This window comes from Dermacentor andersoni, chromosome 1, assembly GCF_023375885.2.
Source record: "Dermacentor andersoni chromosome 1, qqDerAnde1_hic_scaffold, whole genome shotgun sequence".
NCBI lineage: Eukaryota > Metazoa > Arthropoda > Arachnida > Ixodida > Ixodidae > Dermacentor > Dermacentor andersoni.
Window position 1 is genome coordinate 371,583,504 of NC_092814.1, and position 24,666 is coordinate 371,608,169.

Below are 24,666 nucleotides of genomic sequence, written 5' to 3' on the forward strand. Positions count from 1 at the left end.
ATGTTGCATTATTTTGTTTGTAATCACAACAGAGGTGGTAGAAATGAGAGCTTTGCCAGAATGCAGCAAGGTGCTAGGAAAAAAGGGACATCGGGGTAGAAAGAGCGTGCATAAGGCTCTGACTTGCCTGACCGTAATTACTACGTAAAGGCAGGTTTGGTAAACTAGAATTATTTCAATCGCGCCGTTCTAAAACGTATGAATTTCCGACATAAATTCCTGGAGTGATGCCTCTCCTCGGCCATCATTGGTGCCCATATTTGCTTTCAGATGTGGCTGCTGTAAAAATCTCTTTTGATCGAGTTGGTAGAGTGTAGCAGAATGGGGAGTGAATCCATGGGAGGCGGTGGCAGACGGAGCAAGTGAAGTAAAATACGTTGAAATTTTCTGGCAGTGCGGCCGCCGCCTTAACCAGAAGCAGCTACGTGCACTCCGGTTGTTTTGGATGCGCTGCCGTCTGCTGTCTACTCAAGAGCTGCCTTCTGCTCGACAACTCCGAGATTAGACACCGTGTTCCCCGTTTCGGAAGCAATGATTTAGTTTATGGTTTCTCAGGTATAGTTGGTGTCCAAATTAATGCCCCAGCGATGGCGCTCTTTGGGTAACACAAGCTAATCTCGAACGTCATGCTCTTGCTGGTTGCAACCACCGGAAGCAATCGGGGAGCCGGTAATTGCATATTATAAAAAATGAATGTGGATTAGCTACAGAGTCAATCTAGTACACCTTAATTTTTGCCTTCACTTCGTTCAGGTAGGAGCTGTCATTTTTACGTCTGCTTGCTTGTATCAAGCGTGAACGACCTCCAAACAGACAGGCGAGTTTTGTGGTGAGGGTTCTGTGCACATCCCACAGTTGTCCTTCATCATAGAGAAGCACTAATGGGGTTCGCAGCGATTTGGGCTGCGAGTAGAGCTGCGATGGCTCACCGTTACAGCGGTGATAGGGTTTTTTGTGCGAATTACTTGAAGACGCAGAAAAAGAAAATACCTCTTCAAAGAAATTTCCGAAACGTTGGAGACATTGATGTATCTGCATTGCAGAAACTCTTGCTGCGAGCTGCCCGCCATGCACAGGATGACGACCAGATATGCCGAAATTGCTTCCGGCGACTAAAAGAAATACTCTATTTTTCCGATGCCTCCCCTGCTGAAACAGCTGATGAATTCCTACCGGAAGAAGACGAACTGGGAGGTAGAAAGGAGTGCCTACATCCACTTGAAAGTTTGCCTCACGTGCATCAGCAGAAGTCGGATTCGCGACTAAGGAACTTTCGCCCAATGCAAAAGCAAATTCAACTCGGTGGCACTGCAAGGTCCAAATCTCACTTCGTAGAGCGCAAGTGCCATTTGGACCCCTCAGGTACCAAATGCGGCGTGTGCACCGAATGGTTCACCAACTTTAATGAAGCCTATGACGCGTGCTCTTCGTACCAAGAGTGAATGCGCTTGTTGACTCTGCTGCCAAGCCAACTGGAGCGCCGAAAAGTTCAAGCTCTCATTCCAAATTTGTCAGCATACATGATATACAAATCCCGACATTAGCACGAGAAGCGTGGAATATGGTCAGCACCAGACACACCTGAGAGAACACGGTTGAACCCAACAGACGTCCAGACCGCTGTGGAATATTATACCAAAGATGAGCATGGATGTTCTCGGCAGAGTCCCAACAAAAAGGATGTAGTATCTGTTTCGATTGATGGGAACAGACAGTATGCTGCCAAGAAGTTCATGACCCGCTCGGTATGGGAGACATATCATCTCTTTAAGGAAGCCAACCTGGATACATCAATTGGGCTCTCAGTTTTATTCTCTCCGGCCAAAACGGGTTCTTCTTGCTCCACAACAAGAAGTGCCTTTGCATGTATTGCGCCGACGCCACACAGTGTGTTTCCGCGCTAGAAGGGCTCACTGAAGGTGCCTACACAATTACCCACCTCAAAGAACTATGTCTTTGCACCTCACCCACGACTGATTGTTTCCTGGGCGATTGTGATTATTGTGCAAATGAGGATGCTTTAACTACTACAACTTTGGGAATCCCTGAAGAGACAGAGGTAAACTACGCGGTATGGGAAAACGGCGACCTCATCAAAAAGACAACGCAGGCTACTGCCTTTCTGCAGGAGCTTGGTGTATGGCTTGTCAAGTGGATCACCCATGATTACATAAGGGTCATTCAAGCATCAGCAATATACGACGCCAAACGGAACCAACAGCATCGATCCCGTGTCTTTCACTTTGACTTTGCAGAGAATTGGACAGCTGTTGTACCAAACGAGGTACAACCATACCATTGGCACAAAAAACACGTCTCGCTATTTACGTGTGTCGTCACTAGTAGAGGATCCATTCAATGTTTTGCTGTCATCAGTGATGACGTATGTCATGATGCTGCACACGTTTGTTTTGCACTGGAAAAAATCTATGAGTGCATGAAGGAAGAACTTCAGCTTGACAAACATGATACATATGCGTCTGACGGTGCCATTAGCCATTTCAAAAACAAGTATCAGCTTTACAAGCTGTAACAGGAGAAGCACGCGTCAATGAAGTGGCTTTTTTCGGCCACAGGACATGGCGAGAACACTTGCGATGGTGTTGGCGGCTTAGTAAAGCACCAAGTCTCGCTCTACAATCTCAGAGCAGACAGCACTAAGTCATTAGGTCAGTCTCTGAAATGGTGGCGCAGATGACTGAAAAACGTAAAACTGCTCTATGCAGATGCGGACGAAGTAGAGAACTTTCGCCGCCTCAAAAAGAACCAGTGGAAATCTTTGACGTGTTCCAGGCATACGGTCTTGGCACATTTGGTTAAGCGAGCCTGATGCCACCAATTTCGATCGCGTGGTATTAGTGTCTCGCACTGCTGCAGGTAATTGGAAAAGCATCAAGCCTTTCTGAGCGTATACATTGGCTATGCTCGAAGTTCCTTGTGCCCTCTCCCTGCCTCCATGCTAGAGCACTTCAATGCGGCATATGCGGATCATCAGCAAGTGTACACTTACAGGTCAGTAAGTCAACAGGCAAGCAACTGTGCCACTGCGTATTGGATTCTCTTCATTAGAACTGCGTGATCTGGCCCTCTGGATCAGTTGGTCCTATAGAAAAATGCGGAAAGAGCTGCCAGTACTGCAGCGCTTCGTAAACTGAGGACGTGTTCTCAGCATGCTATCATCGTATAGCATTCGTCAGTGGTGCTTCAACAACTATCCCATGCATTGTATACCAGCAAGTTTGGCCGAGAGTTCATCTGGTCTTGCCAATACTTCAATGAAGAAATAAATGCTCTACTTGCTTTGCACAAAAGGCGATTTCCTCACGAGTGCGCGGAACAGGTAATGTTCCCAAAAGACCCAAGTATCTGAAAGAGGAAGTGTCGTGCTTCTTTCTAGCTTTTCTAAGAAACTGTGATCTTTCTGACAAGTGGTGATCCTTAAGACTGTGAACTTTTAGTTATATAGTAATCTAACAGTTCCTTTTTTTTTTTTTTTCTTCAGAGACGGTAAAATAAGCAATTGCTGGCACTATCTGCCAGCTAACCCTGCCTTAACCAACACCATCGCCACTCCCACCACCGCCTCTTAGGTTGTATGACGTTCATGTGATGATCAATACGACATTTTTTGAGGCATTTACCTGCCGTACATTCTGTTATCTCTGTACATTCATACAGAGTTAACCATTAATTCTGTAGTGCACAAAGAAATACAAATCTACATTAACAGAAGGCACAAATTATCTACGCTGCAAGGTGCACGCACTTGCTGTTAAATAAAATGAGCCACGTAATGGTTATGTTGATGCTTCTTTATTTCCATTCAAGTGAATAAGTAGTTTACTAAAGCAATTTTATGCAGAAGAATTAATTATAAGGTCAAAACTGCCTTTACGTGGCAATTACGGTCAAGTTTAGGCAAGTCGGAGCCTTATGTACGCTCTTTTTACCGCGATGTCCCTGTTTCTTAGCACCTTGCTGTATTCTGGCAAAGCTCTCATTTCTACCACCTGTATTGTGATTACAAACAAAATAATGCAACATGTTTTTTAATAATCCTTTTCACGTGCCTAAAAACAGTTGTTTGCGAGATTTTGAGAAAAATTTACAATGTTTTTTTTTATTTTGCTTTTTAAATAGCGTTCATTTTTGTCAAAACTTCAAATTTGAGGCGAATTGTAGAAATTGTAATTTGTGATACACCGAGGATATTCAGCACAATTGTTGAATAGGTTAAGGCCTCGCAGTCCAGCAAATTTCAAAACGTTACATGGATTGGTTTAGTCGACAAAAAATTGTAAATATAGCAACTTTTGAAGATTGTAGCAAATTAAGGAATTTTTCTAAAACACTTCCATTTTGCATGGAAGCCTCAAACAGTGCTAGCTGACCCTTCTTTACGTCTACATTTTGCACGCAAAAATGTATTCTTTGTATCTGTAACATATTGTATTTCACATCGTTGTGAATTTGTGAAAATGCCTTGTGCATGAAATAGGCACCTCCACACTGAAGAATCTCGTTATTTTTTTCCTCCTAAAATATTCATTTGGAAAAGAAGCCACATTCACTTTAGTGCTACCGAGTGATATGTGCATAAAATATAAAATATTCAATGAAATCTAAAATATGAATTTTTTGACCCGTGTTGATCTCTCGTGGAATCACCCTACAGCCATTTTCGGTTTCATTTCTACTGTGTTGCGACGTCATGACACATAATGCGGTCAAGTAGGGACAGGACATTGTGTGCACACTTGGCACACATTTCAAACTGGTTAATTTAAAACATGACCTAATTATTTCTTGGCATTGGAGGAATTAAAGCTTTATAATATTGATTGCTGGGCCAATGAGAACCTATTAAAAAAAAAACATAAAAGGCAGAAATGTTTTCCGCGTGCTTTTAAAAGTTCACGCAGCCCCCAAATTTCAGTTTATTTGCCGAATCTACAATGTAATTTTGCACCAGCTCCATACATTGTGCTGGCATATATCTTCCACTTTCATTTAAATTTAGTGTAAATTTTTTCTGTAGTTGCGAGAACCTTTGGTCTGGGCACTTGTGCTGGGAGCAGCAGAATGAGCACTCCTGCCAGCCTTGAGTGCACCAAGAGTCCAGCCTGGCTTCCTGTCAGCATGTGCTTTACAACTTCTATTACAGTCTGATGGAATCGCACTATCATAATTTATCCCAGATGGTTGGCTGAAACGCCTTGCAAAAATTGTGCGAAACTGGGTTGCCTGTTTTTCTCTAGCTGACTACAATGTTGAAAATAAATGTCATTCTTTCTTTTCAGTTTTATGTTGATGACTTGTTGCAACTGGTGCTATTAAACTGTTGCCCGAATGAAATTTGAAATGAAACGGAACTTGGTTAAAAGCAGCACACTTGGAAGAACACGGAAACCAAAGAATGAAGGCACACACAAAAGTGCTGTGCATGTGTTCCATTTTCTGTGTTCGTGTTTTTCAAAGTGCGTTGCTTTTAAAGAACCAAATACTGTTAAGCAATAGCACTTTATCGCACTTGTTGAACTGTAGGTACTATAAGCATAAATTCATATGTGAACAAGCAGCAAAAATCTCAAATGCATTCTGCACATTTCATAACTGCCATTTATTAAGGCACCCTATGACTGCACTTTTCCAAAGAAGTGGCTTAAAGAGGTTCTTTTTTCTGCACCAAGAAAAACAATGGCACAGATTACGAGGGAATACAGTCGAGAGAGGAATTGTCCAAGTACTCATGTTTTTCAGCTAGAACAAGAAAAATTTGCAGTTTTCTACAGCAGTACTTTAATTATTAGATGTTTTTCTGCATCTCCCAGCTAGGATTAACAAGTCGGAAGCCTATATACAACCAATTTTCCAGTGTGCTTATGGCAAAATCGGTCTCAAAAACTAGTTTGTTGCACCTTACCCAGCAAAATTTGGACAATTTTCTAGCTCGTTGTGGACACACACATTTAAGAGCAAGTTTCGAAGCACATCTCAGAGAAGTTGAACAGGGTAGGACAGAGCTAAAGGGACACAGAGCGAGAATACATGTATAAGCACTCTTTTGCACCAGGCATCAATTTCAGTTTTGTGTAACAAGCCCACTAATTTTACCACGGAGTAGCAAGCGGTGTGAAACTAATTTGCAATGTTGTAACGTCAGATGCAAGTACTTTCAAGTGCGATTCAAGTTCTTTTCCATAATCGAAAACGAGAGAGGCATTAGGAGGTTAATGGGCAATGTGTTTATTGAATACAACGTTCCCAACTTAGCAATACTCAACACAGTACCACTCTTCATCTACCAACCACTTATCACACTTAGCACTCCAACAATATTTGAAGGCGCAAGAGTATTTGAAACTTTGAATACAAATTGAACAGTGCAGAATATCTCATTCACATTGAATTCTCAGAGCTTTACATCTTTTACCGTTTGTCGGAATGAATGGAATAACATTTACAGAACCAACGTGTAGCAAGGTCAACGCAAGCAATGGCTCTTCCTAATGATTCTGCTACAGGAGAGCTCATTGCTGTGCAAGGGCACCAGCTTCTGATCAAGCCCTTGCAGCGGTTAACTCTTCCACATTAATATAGCCATGTGACAATGTCATGCTTTTAGGCTGCCTACAAATTTGTTGCCTCCATTTATGCATAGAAATTTTTTACTTGGTGAATCTCACATTTGCATCCCTTTAAAGTGATGTGTGGTGCAGTAATATAGCACACACAGCTCCTTTGCCATAATGAGACGTTTTCAATCTTAATTTCACACGTATAACAACAACCCTTTAGCAGCGTTGTTCCTTTGATTCATTATCATAAATGAACAAGATATGAACAGCTTTCAGTTTCTTATCTACAAGCAGCCCAGTTGAACGTGCATTCTTTTGTGAATGGCAGTACATGCACTGAATATTTCAAAGGTTCTTTTCAATGAGATAACTTGCACATTAACAAAATTTCACCATTTGAATGGCCATTTTAACTTTCACTTGCTGGATACAGAGGGTGCCTGAAAGGTCGCTGTGCTGAATTTCAAATAATTTATAGAATTATTTGTTTTTAGTGAAAGTAATTTTATTTCACACAGTGGGAGAACAACCCAATTAAAATTTTGATTTTAAATTGTGAGGCAGAGGAACGATGGAAAAAAGCTACCTGGGATTTGCAGATTTCTGCAGAAACCATGGTGGAATGTTTGTCTGACATCATGGTTTTGTGGGTGACATTGTGCTGCTTCGTACAGTGAAGCTTATTCCTTCACTCAGCCCAGCAACAAGTAGCACAGCCTCAACACTACAGAGAAGCCATACAAATGTGTTCACACACAGTCTGCATGGCAGAAAGTCCTCTGCTCTTCTCAGTGAGCTGAAATAAGTGAACTAAAAATTTGATGATGAACCAAGCCTGGTTGCTATCCAAGAATGCATTTAAGCATGCTTTGGGAGGTGGTTATAGGTGGCACTATGTTGCACTGTGTGTTATGGGCGGCTCTCCCCTTACCAGTGTGCCTTACCCATACACTGCAGCCAACCAGGACTTTGAGTGCCATTTCCTCAAGGACCAGTTTGGAACCCCATGCAGCGTCTCAATGACAGCATCTCAAAACACAAGCTGTCACGAGGGAAGGATGCGACAATACTCCCCTCAACACGAGTACCAGTGTGTGGCGATACTGTACCACAATGGAGTTTTTACCACTGTGTTGATTGTGCAATCTTCAGGATCAGCTCATGAAAATGGTTAGACACGAAAAAAAAAAAAAAAAAAAAAAGAATTGTTCCCAAACACAGCTAAGTGCTTCGAAAATTTTAACCAGGCACCAACTTTTCAAACACCCTGTAGGTTCCATGTACTAGGACACTCATGACAGTATTTCTTAGTCAAAGCAGAAAAAGCAACTAGCATAGCAGACAACATAATTCTAGGGCTCGTAAATTTAAACAACTTTAAAAGTATGTAATAACATGGGTTATTGAGCAACTTGTCAAACCCTGGTGGCTATCTCGTTGCACGTTTACTTTCTCTAGTGACGAGTACTGTTGCTGTCCACAGTGCTATGTGCTGGCCACACAGAATTGGGACACTACTAATATGAAACACTAAATGTGCAGCCAAAACAGCCACGACAGGTCTGAATGAAAGCTCCAATGCGACAGCAATGAATGCTCAAGAGAAAGGTTGTAAGGCACATCTACAATGGTTGGATGAAAATTTTGCACCTAGATAAAGAGTTCCAAGGCTTCACGACCTCTCGACCTTCACGCGGTGCAGACTACCCACTAGATAAGTGACTCAATCAATTAAGCCACATTCTCTGCACTAGCTCGGGCAGTGCACTGCTCTCCTTTTCAATATGACATTATGCAGGGCTAGCCCTGTACAAGTCCTTAGCACTCCCATGCTTGCTATGTCATTCAAGCTCTCTGTTACAGATTGCGCTTGTCAAATAATAGTGCAAGGCTGCTTGCCATGCTTAAGCTTACACATGCCACCGACCAGCTTGCAGTCAAGCTCTTGCAGCGTCACGATGTTCTCATAAGCTCAGCAGGCACAGTATCACCCACGTGCATCCTGTGCTCGTTCAAAGAGTTTGCCGTCATCCTTTCACACCGGCTCAGAGCATTTGTAGAGGAGCTGGTAGTTCGGTGGGACTTGCTCTTGGAAGCACATTCCATAATGCGATCCAATACCATAGTCATCCCAATAGCAAAAGCAGGTGAGCCACAAACAAGCCTTGCCAACCTCAGGCCCGCCTAGCTTACATCTAATGCCTGCAAATTCATGGAGAAGACATGGTCCTCAAGAGAATGGAGTGGCTCCCGACAGAAATAAAAAATTCAGGATCCTCACCAAATAGAAATTGGGGCCTGTTTAAGCACACATGACCCTGTCTTGCTAATGAGAGAAGAGCTCATTGTTCCTGTTCAGCAGTCTAGCAACCCAAGAATTCTTGCTGCCATAGGCATCAAAAAGGCTTTTGACTCTGTCCTGCACTCAGTCATCAAAAACACTATGCAGCAACATGGCATCAGATGCGAAATACTAGCCTTCTGGTCGTTCCTATCCAGGAGAAGCTACAGAGTCAAGGTTGGAATGAAGACAGAACCCCCCTCACCCGACACCACAGGAGCCCCCCCAGGAATCGGTAATATCCCCAGCCCTCTTCAACCTCATCTCCAGATCGCCACCCATACTCCGTGCCATTGAAGGCCAACTTTTACCCTCTACACTGACGATATAATGATTTGGACCATCGGAGGCTCAATGGCCGATCAGGAGTACACCTTTCAAAAGGCAAATAGCCTACTGCCACATTTCTCAAAGAAGCAGGACTCCATCAGGAGAGAAAACAAACTGTGTTGTCATCAGCAAGAGAAAGGCACTTGAACACACTGACTCCTTAAATCTCAACTTTACCATCAACCATCAGGCTACAAATCGCAAATCACTGATCCACATACTAGTAAGGCCTGCCAATAGATGAGGATAGCAAAGCAACTATGTAGTTGAAGCAAACTGCATTATCTTGGAGGCAAACAACTCGCATTATATGTTTAACAATGAAAACATGGGGAGCAAAGGAAGCTGCACTCAAGGCTATGACTAATTTGCTGCTCGTCTCCAAGCTGCCGTCCAGGCTACACTTCCCGAGCCTCAACAAAACACAGCGCACTGAAGTGGAACATTTCAAACAAGCAAGCAGTGTGGTTGGCGATAGGTCTACCACACTACGCACAAGTGGAGGACCTATTGGCTTTCTGCTTGACCTACGGCACCCCTATGAACAGCCCTCTGGTGACGTCAGCTAGGGGACTCTCCTTTGTCATCAGCTATCCTGTGGCTAATATAGCGGCATTTTACTTCGTTTTCTCATGCTCTCACTGTGTGTTCGCATAGCATGGCGCTCTCCAAGTACTGTCTGTTTTTTTCCACGTGTTAATTTTGCTATTGACAGCATTACGGGGCCGACAAACAATTTATTGCTCCTTCCATAATGATTTGCAACCTGAACAACGAAACTCTATCCCTACTCATGGACTTCGTCAACGAAGAGATATAGCCCAATGGAGAAGTACCACGCGAACGGAAAGAAGCAGAAACCATATTAATACCAAAACCTGGAAAGACCAAGAAATCTAAAAAAACCTTAGACCTATATTCCTGACATTGTGTATGGGTAAACTTTTCTAAAAAGTTATTCAAACGCAATTGGGCTCCTACACTGAGACACCATTCAATGTTGGGCTTTCGACTGCATGTAGCAGCACAGGACATTTTCCTGCTGCTAAAGGAAGAAGTGCTAAACCCCGAAATCGGGAGCACAGACAGGTTCATCCTAGCCTTGGACATCAAAAAAGCTTTTGACATCATATCCCACGAAACAATACTTGAGGAGCTACACATCAGATGAGAAAAAACGTACAACTACATAACCTCTTTTCTAACAAACCGAACAGCTACAATTGACACCAGCTTGACCCAATCTACATTAACGCCAATATCCAACTGCGAAACCCCACAAGGCTCTATTCTGCCCCTACTATTTAACGCTGAGATGCGAAACCTTGCCTTAATGCTAGAGGAGGAGCCCAAGCTAGGTCAAGCAACATACGTGGACGAGATACTGTTATGGGCCTCCAATGACTCCATTGGTGAAAAGCAAGATATCCTGCAGCAAGCAATTGACAAACCAATAAAGTTTATACGACTACAACGAACACTCCAAACTGAATTTGCGGAACACGGTTTAAACTGAAAACGTCACAGAGTCAATTTCGCATGCGCTATTTTTGCACTTTGTGATGATGGTTGCAACAGGCAGACACGAAATGCACCCACGGCGTAAATCGTCACAAAAATTTCTAAATACATTTTTTTCGGCCTGGCCTGATAAATCATATTTATGTGGCACCGCCCGTGTCCGAAAAAAAAACGGTTGGCGACTAGTTACTTTCCGCACACACTTGAAAAGCCAAAAAAGTTGCAATGCTGCACACATGGTGGGTGCAGAGAGTGTTCCTGCAGAGTGCATACATATGCTGCCTCGCTTGTATGCGGAATTTTCCAGCAGTCGCATTTTAACTACTATTTTGTCTTGCGTGGCTGCACTGTAACCAGTATACATACACATCGAGTTCTAGGGAAAGGGAGACAGGAGTCAGAAAAGACTGTTATATCTGGTCCTGTACTATAAGTGGTTACATTAAAAGAGGTCTGTACTGTACTGAATTTTATTAGCTTCAAAATACATAGGACACGCTTACACAACAAAACGTGTATGCATTGAAGACAATTCACGAAGTATCTGGCTTTTGTTGTGACCGGTTTTCGTTAATCACATCACAGGACAAACCTCGCCCGTGATTAGTGTGCACTACCCAAAGCATGATCAAAGGATGCATGTCCTCCCACAGCTGATGCCTACACCCTGCTATGACACCCTAGCTACGACTGCAGCCTTGGTAAGCCAGAAAAGATGCAAAAATGAAAGCAATCGGTGATGTCACGGATTTTGACATTGTCTAGCTGGGTTTAGTTAATTCTTTATTGATTAAAATGAACTACATTACCAGAGGGACAAAGACCTAACCTGGCAAGTTTGGGAAACTCTTCCTGCACAACAGCCGAAATAGGAGAAAGCACACTAGAATCTCATTGATACGTTCCCGTTACGTATGTTTTCCCGGCGCCAACATTCACAATCGAGAACACAGAAAATCGCCCAATAGAGTTACGCTCATCACCACCTCAACGCGTGTCGGTGTCTGTCTCGTGCTGCAAAGATCTGCGCGACGCTTCGCTTTACGTAGATGTCAACAATAGTTGAGTCTGTCAAATTTTTAGTTTGGATCGTACGTTTTCTCTCTCGGTTTTTTCCAAAACGTATGAATGAGGTTCTAGTGAGGTTCCGACGTGTGGCGTAAATTTAGCAAAAAACAGACATTTGGCCTTTATCTTCTTCCATACTAATCAAGCGATCTAGTAATCCTCCTTTTTCTCCTCTTAAGTATCCACTTGTTCCATCACCTCACGTGGCATACAGAAGTGCCACACTGCCTATGCATGTTGCAAACTCCCACTGAACTTCATGAACTTGAGCACAGCATGATTTAGTGCTTACTAAGGGTTATGGCAAGAAGGGAGCAGGGGTGGAGAGCGCCTGCTATGGACACAACTGTCTCAGTCATTGCAAACACCTGCCGCAGCAAAAGGGCACCAGTGCTCACTATTCCCCAATGGGCTCCCTCTCAAGGACTGACAGAGCCCTAAGCTTCCCAACTTCGGCACTATGAGAAGTACTGCACTGCCAATGGACCTCGAGCGGAGCACTTCCATGAACTAGTGCAGGTGGTGTAGACATACACTCACTGGCAATCTCTTGTCTACCAGAAGCTTCCCCATGAACCAGGAAAAACTATTTCAACTGTAACAATAAAAGACAAGGACAGAAACGGGTGACAGAGGAACGATGGGGAGAGCATGCAAAATGCACACTTTGTATCACACATTGAGTCACAGGTATTTCACAATTATCCAATCTGTCAGCCACCTGTTGTATTTTAGGTGACCAGCAGTAATGATCACAGCCAGCATCATTCCCCTAATTTTGCGTAACTCGAGTGAAGAAATGAAATAACCAGCAGAGAATGACACTACGGCGTGACTGGACAAGTGTGCAGTGCTATCACCTCATGGCAAACGTCCTGACTTCATACAAGCCCTTGGGAAAACGATACTGCTTGCGGTCAGCAAGCACTTGGGCGCCAGCTTTTTCAAAGAGCTGCAGGATGAGCTGGCGGGGACGTGTGATGCTTCCATCGCGGTTGTCAACATCGATGCTGTCTTGGGTGATGTTGTCTTTGATAACGAAAATGCCGTTTTCACGCAAGCCCCTGAGGCATCGCTGCACAAACGACACCAGGTCAGCATCCGTCAGATGTCCAGTCACCCACTGGCACCAGATTACATCATAGTAACCTTCCTTGGGGGCAAAATCCTGCAGACCTGTAAATGTGTGGTGACAGAAAAACAAAGAATTTTACCAAGTGAAACACAAAAGAATGGACAGCTGGTTTAACATACCATGTTTTTTCCAGCACAAAGATGACACAAACGATTAGTCAAGACTAAATGCGAGACAGTGCTCTGCCTCATTTATTCGGTTGAATCATCTTTGGCACACATGTGCGTGTAAAAGCGGAGAAATGCATATTCATTTGTGCATATTTTAAAAATAACTTATCAGCATACAGCTTGCATTCACCTTCGCAGAAAAGGTTTTCAACACGCTCCGATTCAGGGCCGATGTAAGCTCGTGCTTGGTCCAAAAAGGCCTGGTTCTGTTCCACCATGTCAACGGTGTCGAACAGTGGCAGCAGCAAGTGCTTGGTGATGCGGCCTATGCCAGCGCCGCAGTCCAGTGCACGATGCCTGCCCAGTGGAGCTGCCTTGTTCTGAAGAAGGGGACAGGGTATCGGTTCACACATAGAACAAGCCACCTCTTTCACAAGTACATACAACTGACTCGCTGTCCTAGCTACAAACCATGTTTGCCTCACAGAACAAACCCACAGTGGCCTCATCAGAAGATGGAAATTAAAAAAAAAAAAAAATGAAAAAATAAATGAATACACGTTTGAAGAAAACCCACGAAAAACTTTTTTAGTGTCCACAGGTAATCTAAGATATTGTGCAAGAATTGTGACAGGGCCCGCATTAGCGAGACTGGCAATTTTCAAAGCATTCAGCAGCATCAGAATGTCAGGATATTCAACATAAGCTCAAATATCTTGGCATAACATCACATAAATACTAACCAAAACACTGACCAGGATTCTATTGGTACTATAACCCCAAGTGAAAAGCATCTATGATTTAGTCATTAAGCATCCAATCAATAATGCACGTGATAAACCAGTCAAAGGTTAATGTTCCCAAGATATGCGTCCACATTCTGCATCACCTAACACATAAATACAGTCTACGCTTGTTACAACGGACCCGCGTACAACAGACTTTTGGATATAACGGACAATATTTCTACCTTAGTTTGCTCTACGTATTTTATTGATGCAATGAAGTTTGCTTTTAACGGACCACACTACTACGGAATATCAGCTACAGCACACGAAATTAGCGGCAATTTTTGTCAAAATCGGGCATATAAAACAAACTTTTGCAGTGTCGCCATGGGCTGGCCATTGACTTGGGAGGCTGAATATCGTGCGCGCAAGGGAGGGAGGAAAGCGGGTATGAAGCGCGGTGTCTTTCGCGTACGAGGCATGGTGGGGTGACGAGGGAGAGGGAGGGTTCTGCTTCGGTTGCTGCTGTTAACCCTTTAACTGGTAGCTCAACAATATTGTTGACCTAACAAAAACATGTACAAAAACGAGACAAATCTATATCTTAGTCTGTGCCTCTCAATTTACATCTGTTTATGTTCCTGCTCAACATTGGCGTTCACAAAAATGTCAATCATGAGCAGCAGCAAATGTTTTGATGACAAAACTGGAGGACTTCGTTGTTCTCTTCTTTTTTTCTTTTTTACTTTGGACGTTCGTCACTTACTCTTTACAATAACATTGTTACACATTGCAACTAAAATTTCGGAAGTGAGGTGCTTCGGATATTATGGACTTCAGATAAAACGGGCATTTTTTATTGGATTATCAGGGTCCCTTGTAATGTGAGTCGACTGTAGTCAAACTGTCTCACACGGATCTTTAAGACGTTCACTGCAGCAGCACTTTTAGAAGTCTCAAATCCTGTAGGTGATGACACACCAGCATGATATTCGCCATTTTCCTATGTTTTCTATATTCCTCTGGTGCGTCATGACCCACCAGTGAGCAACCAAGGAGTTGTGCTCCTTTGAAACTTCAAGGTACAGAGAGATGGTGTCATGGCACGTCTTCAGAAACATTAAAATGAAGGTATCACGGCTGCCATTTGCGTGTAGTTCAGATTCTCCCACCAGGCGACGCCACTCAGTCATGTTAAGGAAAAAGGTGAAAAAAAAATCTGCTCTTTGCTGTTGCAGCATGCTTCGGTCTGTCCCTGAGGAAAATACCCCATCCGCCCTTCCTTTCAGGATGAGTTATGCCTGGCAGCACTGTTGTTTTGCTGCTGCGTGTGGTGGCCTTCATCCCACTAATACTTTCAATAATGGCTCGGTTGAAGCTTTCTCTATGTAAAATGGTCAGTGCTGCTGATGGTGGCTATAGGCATGGTAAGTGGTTTGTTACTGCCGCTTTTGACGTGGCTGTCGTGGATGCGGGCCACTGCTTCGAAAACGTGTCTTGGTAGATGGCCTGCAGACTGCAGTGCTCACTACCTCGGTGAAACTGAGACTGAACAGACAGACGGAACAGACTGAGACTGAAATGGATGGAACCTTAAGTGACGTTAATCGTCAAATAGTTTTGTTTGTTTTTCTTCCTAGTTTCAACTTTTTGTTTTATTTTTTTAGCATTCTGCAAACTACAGGTCTGCTAAATGAAGGCTCGTGGCTTGAAATGGTAAATATAGCTTTGTGCCTATAAACAGATAGATAGGTAAATAATCGAAAGGGAAGGAAATTGCTACTGACTGCAGTAACTGTCTAGTGCAGTCTGCCGACACATGAACAGCGGCCAGCAGTGGAGGAGGGGTGGCGGTAAAAGAGTAGGGCTAAAAGTTAGTTTACAGTAAAAACAAAATATTTACAACAAAGCGACTAAGTAAAAAGAAGAAAAAAAACTGTATGTGGAGTGCCTTTCTCAATAAAGTTTGGTCGCGTGGAACAACGGGGTGGCGAGGCCCGACTGCTCGAGGAAGTCGCAGTGCTTCTTAAGTTACGCTGGAGAATTAGAGATGTGTGCACCGCTGACACCAGTTGTGTTTCGACCACATGTGCCATGCGACCTCACGTCCGTTTCCATTACTTCAGTGCTAACAATACACAGAGCCCCTTTCGCATGCCTTGCAGTGCGCCCAAAAGGGTGCTTTTTATATACATCCGTGACAAAAAGGCTTTGTGTGTAGCCAGCCAAAGCACTCATGCATCCCAAAACATATGTTTATGTAAGAGGTATTTTTCGGTATTTTTTCATTTTTTTCGCCGCTGTTTGCAAATTGCATGAACATGATTGGGGATTAGGGTGGCGGACAAATGTCCACAGGCCATCGGCCATGTTTTGGTGCAAGTGTGCCGGTTCCTGCAATCGCCGAAGCTAAGCAACATTGATCCGAGCTAATAGGGAGACCACCTCCAGGAATGCCAACTGATGATAGCTCTGCCTGCTGTGAAATAGTCCAAATGGTTACCTTGTGCGATACAGTTACGGTAACAGAGGCAAGGGATGTCTCCATCCCTTATGCTAACAACAATTCTTCATCACCAAAAGTGCACCAAAAGCCGAGATGAGCAGACACTATTCACACAAAGGTCGAGGCAAGCGGACGCAGCCGAAAAGTGCCTGTACTCTCTGTTGACAGCCTGCTTCCCTTCTCATGTGTGCGGGAGGTTGCCTTCTCCCACTTTCGAAAGAGATCGTGTTTCCTATTGTCCCATGAGCCGGCTGAATGATATTTTGGTACTTGTCGGCGTGTGCGGCCAAAGCATGCGGACAAAGCCCTTGCAATGCTTGTCACCAGTATTTGCAGTGCTCAGAGGCCACAATACAGATGTGATAAACAGCTGAGGTTTTTCGGTCTGTATGGCCCACGAACGAAGCGCACAAGGCAGCATTCCCGGGCATGAAATCACGTGATAAAACTGTGATTGCCTCATGCAGCAATGGCGAGGAATTATTTCTGATTCCATCGCCCATGTGTGTGTAGGCTTTTAGATCACTGCTGGTGCGGGATGGACTGTTATAGAAACTTGAGAAGGATACTATTTATATGATCTAGTACAGATAAAGACTCAACTTGTGGTTGCATTCTTTCATACGAATGTTCATATCAATGCCCGTATGATGCACCTGCTTGCGTACCACTTAGTACAAATATGAAAAAAAAAAAAAAAAAATTATGGGGTTTTACGTGCAAAACCACTTTCTGATTATGAGGCACGCCGTAGTGGGGGACTCCGGAAATTTTGACCACCCTGGGTTCTTTAACGTGCACCTAAACTACAAATATGTTCTTTTGCAAACAGTGCGAATAACGGTACACAGAAAGAGGCACATGACACAGGCACTGACTTTCAACAAGTAGGTTCATTGCTTGAGCGCAGAGTATATAGGCAGGGAAGTAGTAGTAAAAACATAAATAGCATGGAAACAAGAAAAGAATGACTTGAGATTACATGTGGGCGGAGATCGGTTAAATTTGAAGATACGCGATTTTCTTGTCTAATAACTGGATGGATGGTGAACTGATGCATGAAGTATTTGAGAAAGGTCACTGTGATCCAAAAGCACGCTGACCAGCACACGCGTTAAATTATCAAAGCATTTGCCATCACCCATCGTGGTCCTTCATGCATCATGACTGCAGGCCTGCTGGCCTGCAGTCATGATGTACTGTGCACGGCACTTTCTTTCTTTCATTTATTTTCTCCCAGCAGCCACAATGGAGTAAGCTGCCTTTGGATTACATTGAAGGCCTGGTTGCCGGCACATGCACTTGAAGGAATGTGGAGGGGGCATGGCAAGTAGACTGAGCCAAAGACTCAAATCTAGAGAAAGAATCCAACTACGTTTTGCCCGCTGTGTAATGTTTAGTGCAGTCACATTTAACATATGTTGGAACCGACGTGAAACGGCTTGATATTTTTTTGCACAGATGGCACCACCAGCAAAATACGGCTGATATTTATTATTTATTAGAAATCTTTGTTTCAAGCACTGCTTAGTAAAACTAGTAATTAGTGCTAGTAATTACAAGACACTATCGCTCTACTAATGTGCAACACTCATTCTGAATTAGCCAGTACATGAAAAAGAATGTCAATTTGCATGGACCAGGCCAGCAGAAAAATTTGTTCAATTCACTGCTCTCTTGTACATTCCTTAATAAACATAAGATAATTGTCTCTTCATAGAATTGGAGAGAAGGGCTTGCTGCTTGCGTACTGAAATTTTCAGAGTAGCAGCTTGAATACGTTTTGCCCCTTTTTCGGCAATGCATGACCAAGTGTAGCCACAAATTGCCAATGTGAAGTAATGATAGCTCATGAACTGTTCATTAGAACACAAGACATCTTCGCATAGGTGATAAGTGCACTGTAGCTTAGAAAACTATTAGATGTTGTTGTTCGGCAAAAACGTTGAGCAAGAACATTGTTTTTTGCTCACACTGTTTTAAATTCCGTCACATAACGTTTCAGGCTAGGCGAAAATACTAGGTGTCATTGGAAAGCGCAGAAAGCACAGCGCGTCCACAAACAATGACTAAAGCCCGCCATTGCAACTGTCGCCATCACCAGCACGCATTGAAAAGGAAAGAGAGATGCCCTGACGACATTTTGAAGCTTCTGCCTTCTGCATCGCCCGCCACGTTCAGTCAATCTGGCCGCGACAGAGCGTGCGTTTGGATTCGTGCTGCAGGCCATGTGATTGTGTGTTAATTGGAGTGCTTCGTTAGGCATGCCTCGCATGTGCTTTTGTAGTCACAATGATAAATGGCTCAGTCAGCCTCCGGGCAAAAGCGTCCGACTTTGGCGCAGAAAGTTCTGCTGATAAAAGAAGTGTAAAAAGGCGGCCGGCAGAAAACTGACATCGCGAAGGAATTTGGCATACCGCCGTCTACTTTATCAACTGTACTGAAAAACAAGGAAACTGTGATGGATGGCTTTGAAAAGAGCTTCCCGGCGAAGAGAAAGAGGAATTGTGATTAGAAACACTCCGAAGTGGAAGGTGCACTTCTACAGTGGCTGAAGAACACCAGGAGTGCAAATGTGGAGTGCAAATCTCCCTGTACATGGACCTGCACTTACTGCAAAAGCCGAAGCTCTCGCCCTCCAAATGGGCCATAAAGATTTCAAGTTCAGCAATGGCTAGCTTGAGCAGTTCAAGAAACGACACGGCGCGACCTCGTAGTCAATCGTTGGTGAGAGCGTAACTGTGACACTGTAGATGTATGTTGCCAACATCAGCTCCAAGCTCTACTTGAAAAGTATGAAGACAAAGACATCTACAACCTAGATGAGGCTGCATTTTTCCACAAGATGCTACCGAATCGCACATTCACTATTGCTGGTGGATCCTCATCCGGAGGAAAACAAAGCGAGGAGCGGGTCACGGTACTGTTTGGTGCCAATGCAACAGGCGAGGACAAGCTTCCCTTGTTGATACTAGGGAAGGCAGAGAAGCTGTGGTGCTTCTGAAATGCAACTATTCCCAAAGAATGCATCTACAGAAGTAACAAGCAAGCATGGATGACTGCTGCTATTTGTTAAGACTATGCGCACCTTCTTGATAGGTGGTTCGGCGCAAAGAACTGGCAAGTGCTTTTCATAATTAACAATTGTCCGAGGCACAGAAGATTGACAACCTTAAGGCGATCGCTGTGGAATTTTTGCCTGCAAACAACCGCGGTACTGCAACCGATGGATCAGGGCATCATTGAGACCACCTGGAAGCTGTACCGCAAGGCTCTTTTGCAGTGCATGTTCACAGCGTATGGTGCCAGCAAGAGGTACAACACTGATTTGCTTGGTGTGATCCATTTGCTAAACTTTTCATGGAAAGAACTTGCACCTTCGAAGGTCGCCAACTGCTTTGTGCATGCTGGTTTTTCCCGTGCTGTTGTCGGCAACCCTGACGATGACCGGACTTGCACCGATCTGTACGAGGCTGTTCACAAAATTGCTGGCTAAGAGGTAGAGGGCGACTGAGACATTCGTGTTGGCTGACGCTGTTGCTCCCGTGGTCGCACCAGCGACGGATGCAGAGAATCTAATTGACACTGAAAGTTGTTGGCCCCAACGAGGTCGAAGAGCCGACAGGCGAAGAGCCACGTGAAGTGCCAACTATGGTGCAGACGTGGGAGTACCTATGCCTGCTGCGAAATAGTGAATGCATGAGTGGCGATCACGGCCTCGTGCAATGCTTGGTCAAATTATAGCAGGGGTTGTTCGCGCCTGGTAAGAATTTGAAACAGCCAAAGCTCACTGCCTTTTTTTGCACCTGAATAAAGTTTTGCTTCACTGAACACATTGTATTTTGACTTCCTTCGACTGCTTTAGCTTTTCTCGAGCGGTCGCTTATATCAAATTACCACTTATGATTATTTTTTTTCGCTGTCCCGCTGACTTTGTTATAATGAGGGATTACTGTATATGGTGCTTTGTGCTCCAGCTGGCAGTAATGTCGAACTCCAATGACATAGTCCGAGTGGACAACCGACTCTGCGAACAAGCCCATCACTACGGTGTTGAGTGATGCCTCCAAATCCACACTGGAACACAAGCCACTACACTACCACCAGAGCAAGGAGGTGCTCGTGTGTACCATGCAACCGGATATACAGGGTCCTGCATATTTGGCTGTGCCCGTTTGAAACAAGGTTTTGCGCCCACCGCTGCACTGTTCTTGCTTAAATTTTGCTTAAAGATTGCATTTTGGAGTCTACACCGTTTAGTATAACACTTACCACAGTTGCCTGGTTTTTAAGAAAAAAGTGTGAATTTGTCTTAACTTATGGAGCTGCGAGCTGCCGCAGCGACAGTGCTAGCATAAACTTGTGTCACCGCCTGCCAGCAGCTGCAGAAAGCAGCTGGTCAGGCAAGCTTGCCATGTGTTCCAGGAGTGGGCAAAACGTGGCAAACCTCCCTGACTGGCTGCTTGCTGCCACTGCCGGTCAGGGAGGTTGATCAGAGAGCTTATGCTAGCGCGTCACTGCAGTTGCTCGCATCCCCATAAGTGAAGGCAAATTCACACTTTTTTCTTAAAAACCAGGAAATTAACTGTGATAAGTATCATAGCGAACAAAGTAGACTCCAAAATGCGATCTTTCAGCAAAATTTGAGCAAGAACAGTGCAGCGGTGAGCGTAAAATCCTTTTTTTGAACAGGCACAACGAAATATGCAGGACCCTGTAGAGCTACCCAGCATCTCTGCAGGCCAGTAGAAGTGTGTACAAGTATCGTATGCTATTTCCGTCCGCCAACGGTGGCTCCTCCGTGATGCATTATGTAGCATGTATGACACTACGGGGACGTAGAGAGAGGCGACAACACAAGTGCCCACCAGCAACTGCAAGATTTACCTAAAAGGCAGGGCAGAAAAAAACATACAAAAAAGTATACAAGAAATTAAAAAAGTTTTACAAATTGCTGACTTCCGCGTTGCGGCTTTGCACATGCAGCTGTCAGCATCTGTGAAGAAATGGAGACCCTCTCGAATACGCAGAGGGACAAATGAAACTAGGAAGTTCAAAAAGCTTTATGAAATGCACAAGCAGACAGGCAAACTGATATGCCCAGAGGTGAATGGGAAACAAAGCTAATAAGACACATATGGTGGTCGCACGGACGGCACCGGTGTGCACAGAGTCGAGATCCTAGAGAGCTACAGGGCACTGTCGAACTTGAACGTCGGTACAAAGCAAAACCACCCTTTCGCTAGCAGAAAGCTGACATGATGCGGACATGGCTTTGCAGTAGAGGCAAGTGCAGAGAGAATATCCGGTTGCATGGTACACAGGGGCGCCTCCTTGCTTTGGCGGCAGGGCTTGTGTTCCAATTGTAGATTTGGAGGCGTTGCTCAACACCATAGTGACGTGCTCGCTCAGAGTCGTTCGTCCACTCCGACCCTGCCATTGGAATTCGACACTAATGCCACCTGGAGCACAAAGCACTGTACATGAGCATAGAAAGAATGAACACTTGCATGTACTATGTGCTACTGAAGTAGATGCAACACCTGCTGGGGTTAGTATTTGGACCAATCCCGAAGGCAGTGCAATGTCACATAGTGTCTCAATGCGCTAGCTGCTGCAGGAGGACGATGGGGAAAAGCAGCACGCATAAATTGATGCTACATGATGTGACAGATGTACCAGGCATCTCAAACCACTAGCTTGTACCAGAGAAGAACTGGTGAAGTTGTTATTCTCTTGAGGTATGCATGTATATGTAGCCTAATGGGTAGAGCTGAGGCTCTGGGGTATTTGGCATCAAAACCCACCATAGAACTCAATTTTACTGTTGTTGCGAGAGAGGCTACCTGGCCAGAAGAAACACGGGGATTGATTCAAATAATGCTTCACATAAAAAGAACTGCCCATTCTATTTTCTTACACAAGTGAGGATTAGGAAGCTCCTCCCCATCTATAAGTTGCAATTGTTAGGCTGTACCTCTCCACCCACCCCCAAGTAAAGATCAAGCTGTCAAGAAGATGCTGGATACGGCAACATGGTCACTTTGAAATTAACACTTTTGCTACATGCACACATGATGCTGCCCTTATTGGTTTGCAGCAATCCTCATCATTAAGGAAGTGAAGTGCAAAAGCAGATGTCACTCTTCGCACATTCGATTTCAAATTTCAGCAGTTTATTAACTGTCATGTGCGTGTGTGGATTATCATAATTCTATAACTCTGCTGGGTATGGCGAACACTCAAAATGGCAATGCAAGGCCCCCTTAAACAGAACCAACTACTTCAGCAAGTCACTCTGCGTTAGCTAGGTGACTTATTCAAGCTGCCTCATCAGCTTGCCAGGTATACCTCTCGAAACTGCTTGAGCAACCGGTTTGACGAGTGGATGTCTGTGCTGCTGATCTCCGAGTACCCGCCCAGCATGCCGTCTACAGTGGCTGGAATCGTCTCCCAGTAGGCCTTGCCCTGGTTATAAAAGTCGTCCGAGTGCTGTGCCGATGACATGCTGACAGCCACCTTTCACTGCAAAGGAGGAAGCTCCTTGAAATGCACATCCAGTCACACACACATACTTTCTGCTTTCACATACCAGCCATTAAAATCACCTTGCACTTCCACACAAAGTGTTGGCACACCATTACTGCTATACTGTTGCTATCCCTACTAGGTGACAGATGAACACACATAAGCTAATCTGCACTACAAATGTTGCATCTGGCAGGGACAGCAGCGGTAAATAAGTAATACTAAGCTAAAACTTTTTTAGTAATATGCTAGCACTCATTCACTATTTTAGCAAATTCTGTGCTAACTTTTCAATTTTGTGGATATTTTCACCATCTGTGCAAAGTAACCTTTAGCATAATTCCCAACTGCAGATGGGAATTATGGTGACAAAGGAGTGCAGATGAAAAGAGAGCATAACTACATAATCTTCTGCTGTAAGCGCACAGAGGTCATGTGGCACCAGCATCAGATACACTGCCGGTTACTTGAGCAGACTGCAACTAGCATTGAAAATGATACTAGATTTCACACTACGAACTGCGGTATGGTGAACCCTCCAAAACTGTAGGAGCACTATTTGAGCCTTAACAATGCCATGGCGAGGACACACACTGCAAAAGAAGTGATGCATCAGCAACTAAACCCAGCTGCATACTTATGCTCTCACTCATTTAATCTAGTAGTGCTTTAATGCACCTAGTATACAAGGAGATCCTACGATAAGGTCTGACCATTAGATGTGTGGCTGTCATTGGCACCAGGTAATCTCGGCCCTCTGCTGCAACAGTCCCATTGAACAAATCCTCACCTTTATAAGCTCTCCAGAGTCCTCAAGCTACCAGCAGGTCGCTGATTACACGGTGGTTACAATGCCTGCAATTCTCGTTTTCGATCACTAATTAGTTTGACAGAGGAAAATGCAACGTTACTCAACTGCAAATTTATCCGACATAAAACAGACCTTTCCTTTTTTTTCCTTTATACAGGGTTAGATAACTATACATGTTAGATAACTATGCTTGCTAGATGCGATGTGCTTTCGATAGCACCTAGGTTCTACGGCCAAGAACAGGCGTCTCGGGCTGACGAACGAAAGGCCATACGGACCGCGTGTTGCAGGTCCCTGGCCTAGGGTTATTGAGCCATTATCGAAAGGTACTAATTTAACCGAACATGTGAAGAGCGTTTGTATTTGTGGGCTTGTAAGTTCAATTAGTGCGAACGACTTTACATGTATTTGCTGACGTCTCCGTCACAACTTCGCGCCGTAGGTGCTGAGAACGTAGATGAACGCTGGTACGCACGATGCGCGCGCCTGACGGTCACATTAATCAGCAGCGTCAAAGCAACAACCGGTACCGACAAAGGAATAAAAAATGGATTCGTGCGCATCTCAACACGATTGTTTGCAAATTCCTGCAAGAACTGTCCTTACATAAACAAGGTGTTATGAACGCGTCTCCTATGAATGGACGACAATCGATCCTGGGCACCAGCTGAATGATAGAGGACGTTGAATACAACAAAAGGGAAAACACGGTGAAACATACATCGTTGCTATCAAATTTGTTACCTGGAACTAAGGCAGCAGTTTGGCCCTGGGCAAATGGGCGAAGCGAACACGAGCCGAGCACGCCGGCCCAAGCTACAGGCGACAACAGCAGCAACAGCCTTTACGCAGCGCAGGGCTGGCAGAGCGCGAACGCCGACTCCACGAGCCTTCACGGAAGCGGATATGCCAAAGCGCGTGGAAGTAGGTGAGCAACGTAAGTGGGATGCTTTGGTTGCTAAAGCTAAGCCTAGAATACATATGTTAACAAGCGCCAAAATTATTGGTGC

The 24,666-nt window shown here is 44.3% G+C and overlaps 1 protein-coding gene across 1 annotated transcript; it reads right to left on the reverse strand.

Annotated features, from left to right (window-relative positions):
- Positions 1–6,226: 6,226 nt before the first annotated feature.
- On the reverse strand, positions 6,227–24,554 carry LOC126516786 (N-terminal Xaa-Pro-Lys N-methyltransferase 1-B-like). The gene is made up of 4 exons (XM_050166889.3): positions 24,401–24,554; positions 22,669–22,842; positions 13,274–13,463; positions 6,227–13,014 (listed from the first exon to the last, which is right to left on the reverse strand). Exons 2-4 carry the CDS (start codon positions 22,822–22,824, stop codon positions 12,695–12,697), a joined length of 666 nt encoding a protein of 221 aa, XP_050022846.1. The 5' UTR covers positions 22,825–22,842; positions 24,401–24,554; the 3' UTR covers positions 6,227–12,694.
- Between the last annotated feature and the right edge of the window lie 112 nt (positions 24,555–24,666).

Coding starts and splice junctions, on each gene's coding strand:
- LOC126516786 (XM_050166889.3), bottom strand. CDS start 22,824: ATGTCATCGGCACAGCACTCGGACGACTTTTATAACCAGGGCAAGGCC. Junction 13,464..22,668: donor TGCTCAAGCAGTTTCGAGAG/GTATACCTGGCA, acceptor CCCCTTCTTCAG/AACAAGGCAGCTCCACTGGG. Junction 13,015..13,273: donor TGAAAACCTTTTCTGCGAAG/GTGAATGCAAGC, acceptor ACACATTTACAG/GTCTGCAGGATTTTGCCCCC.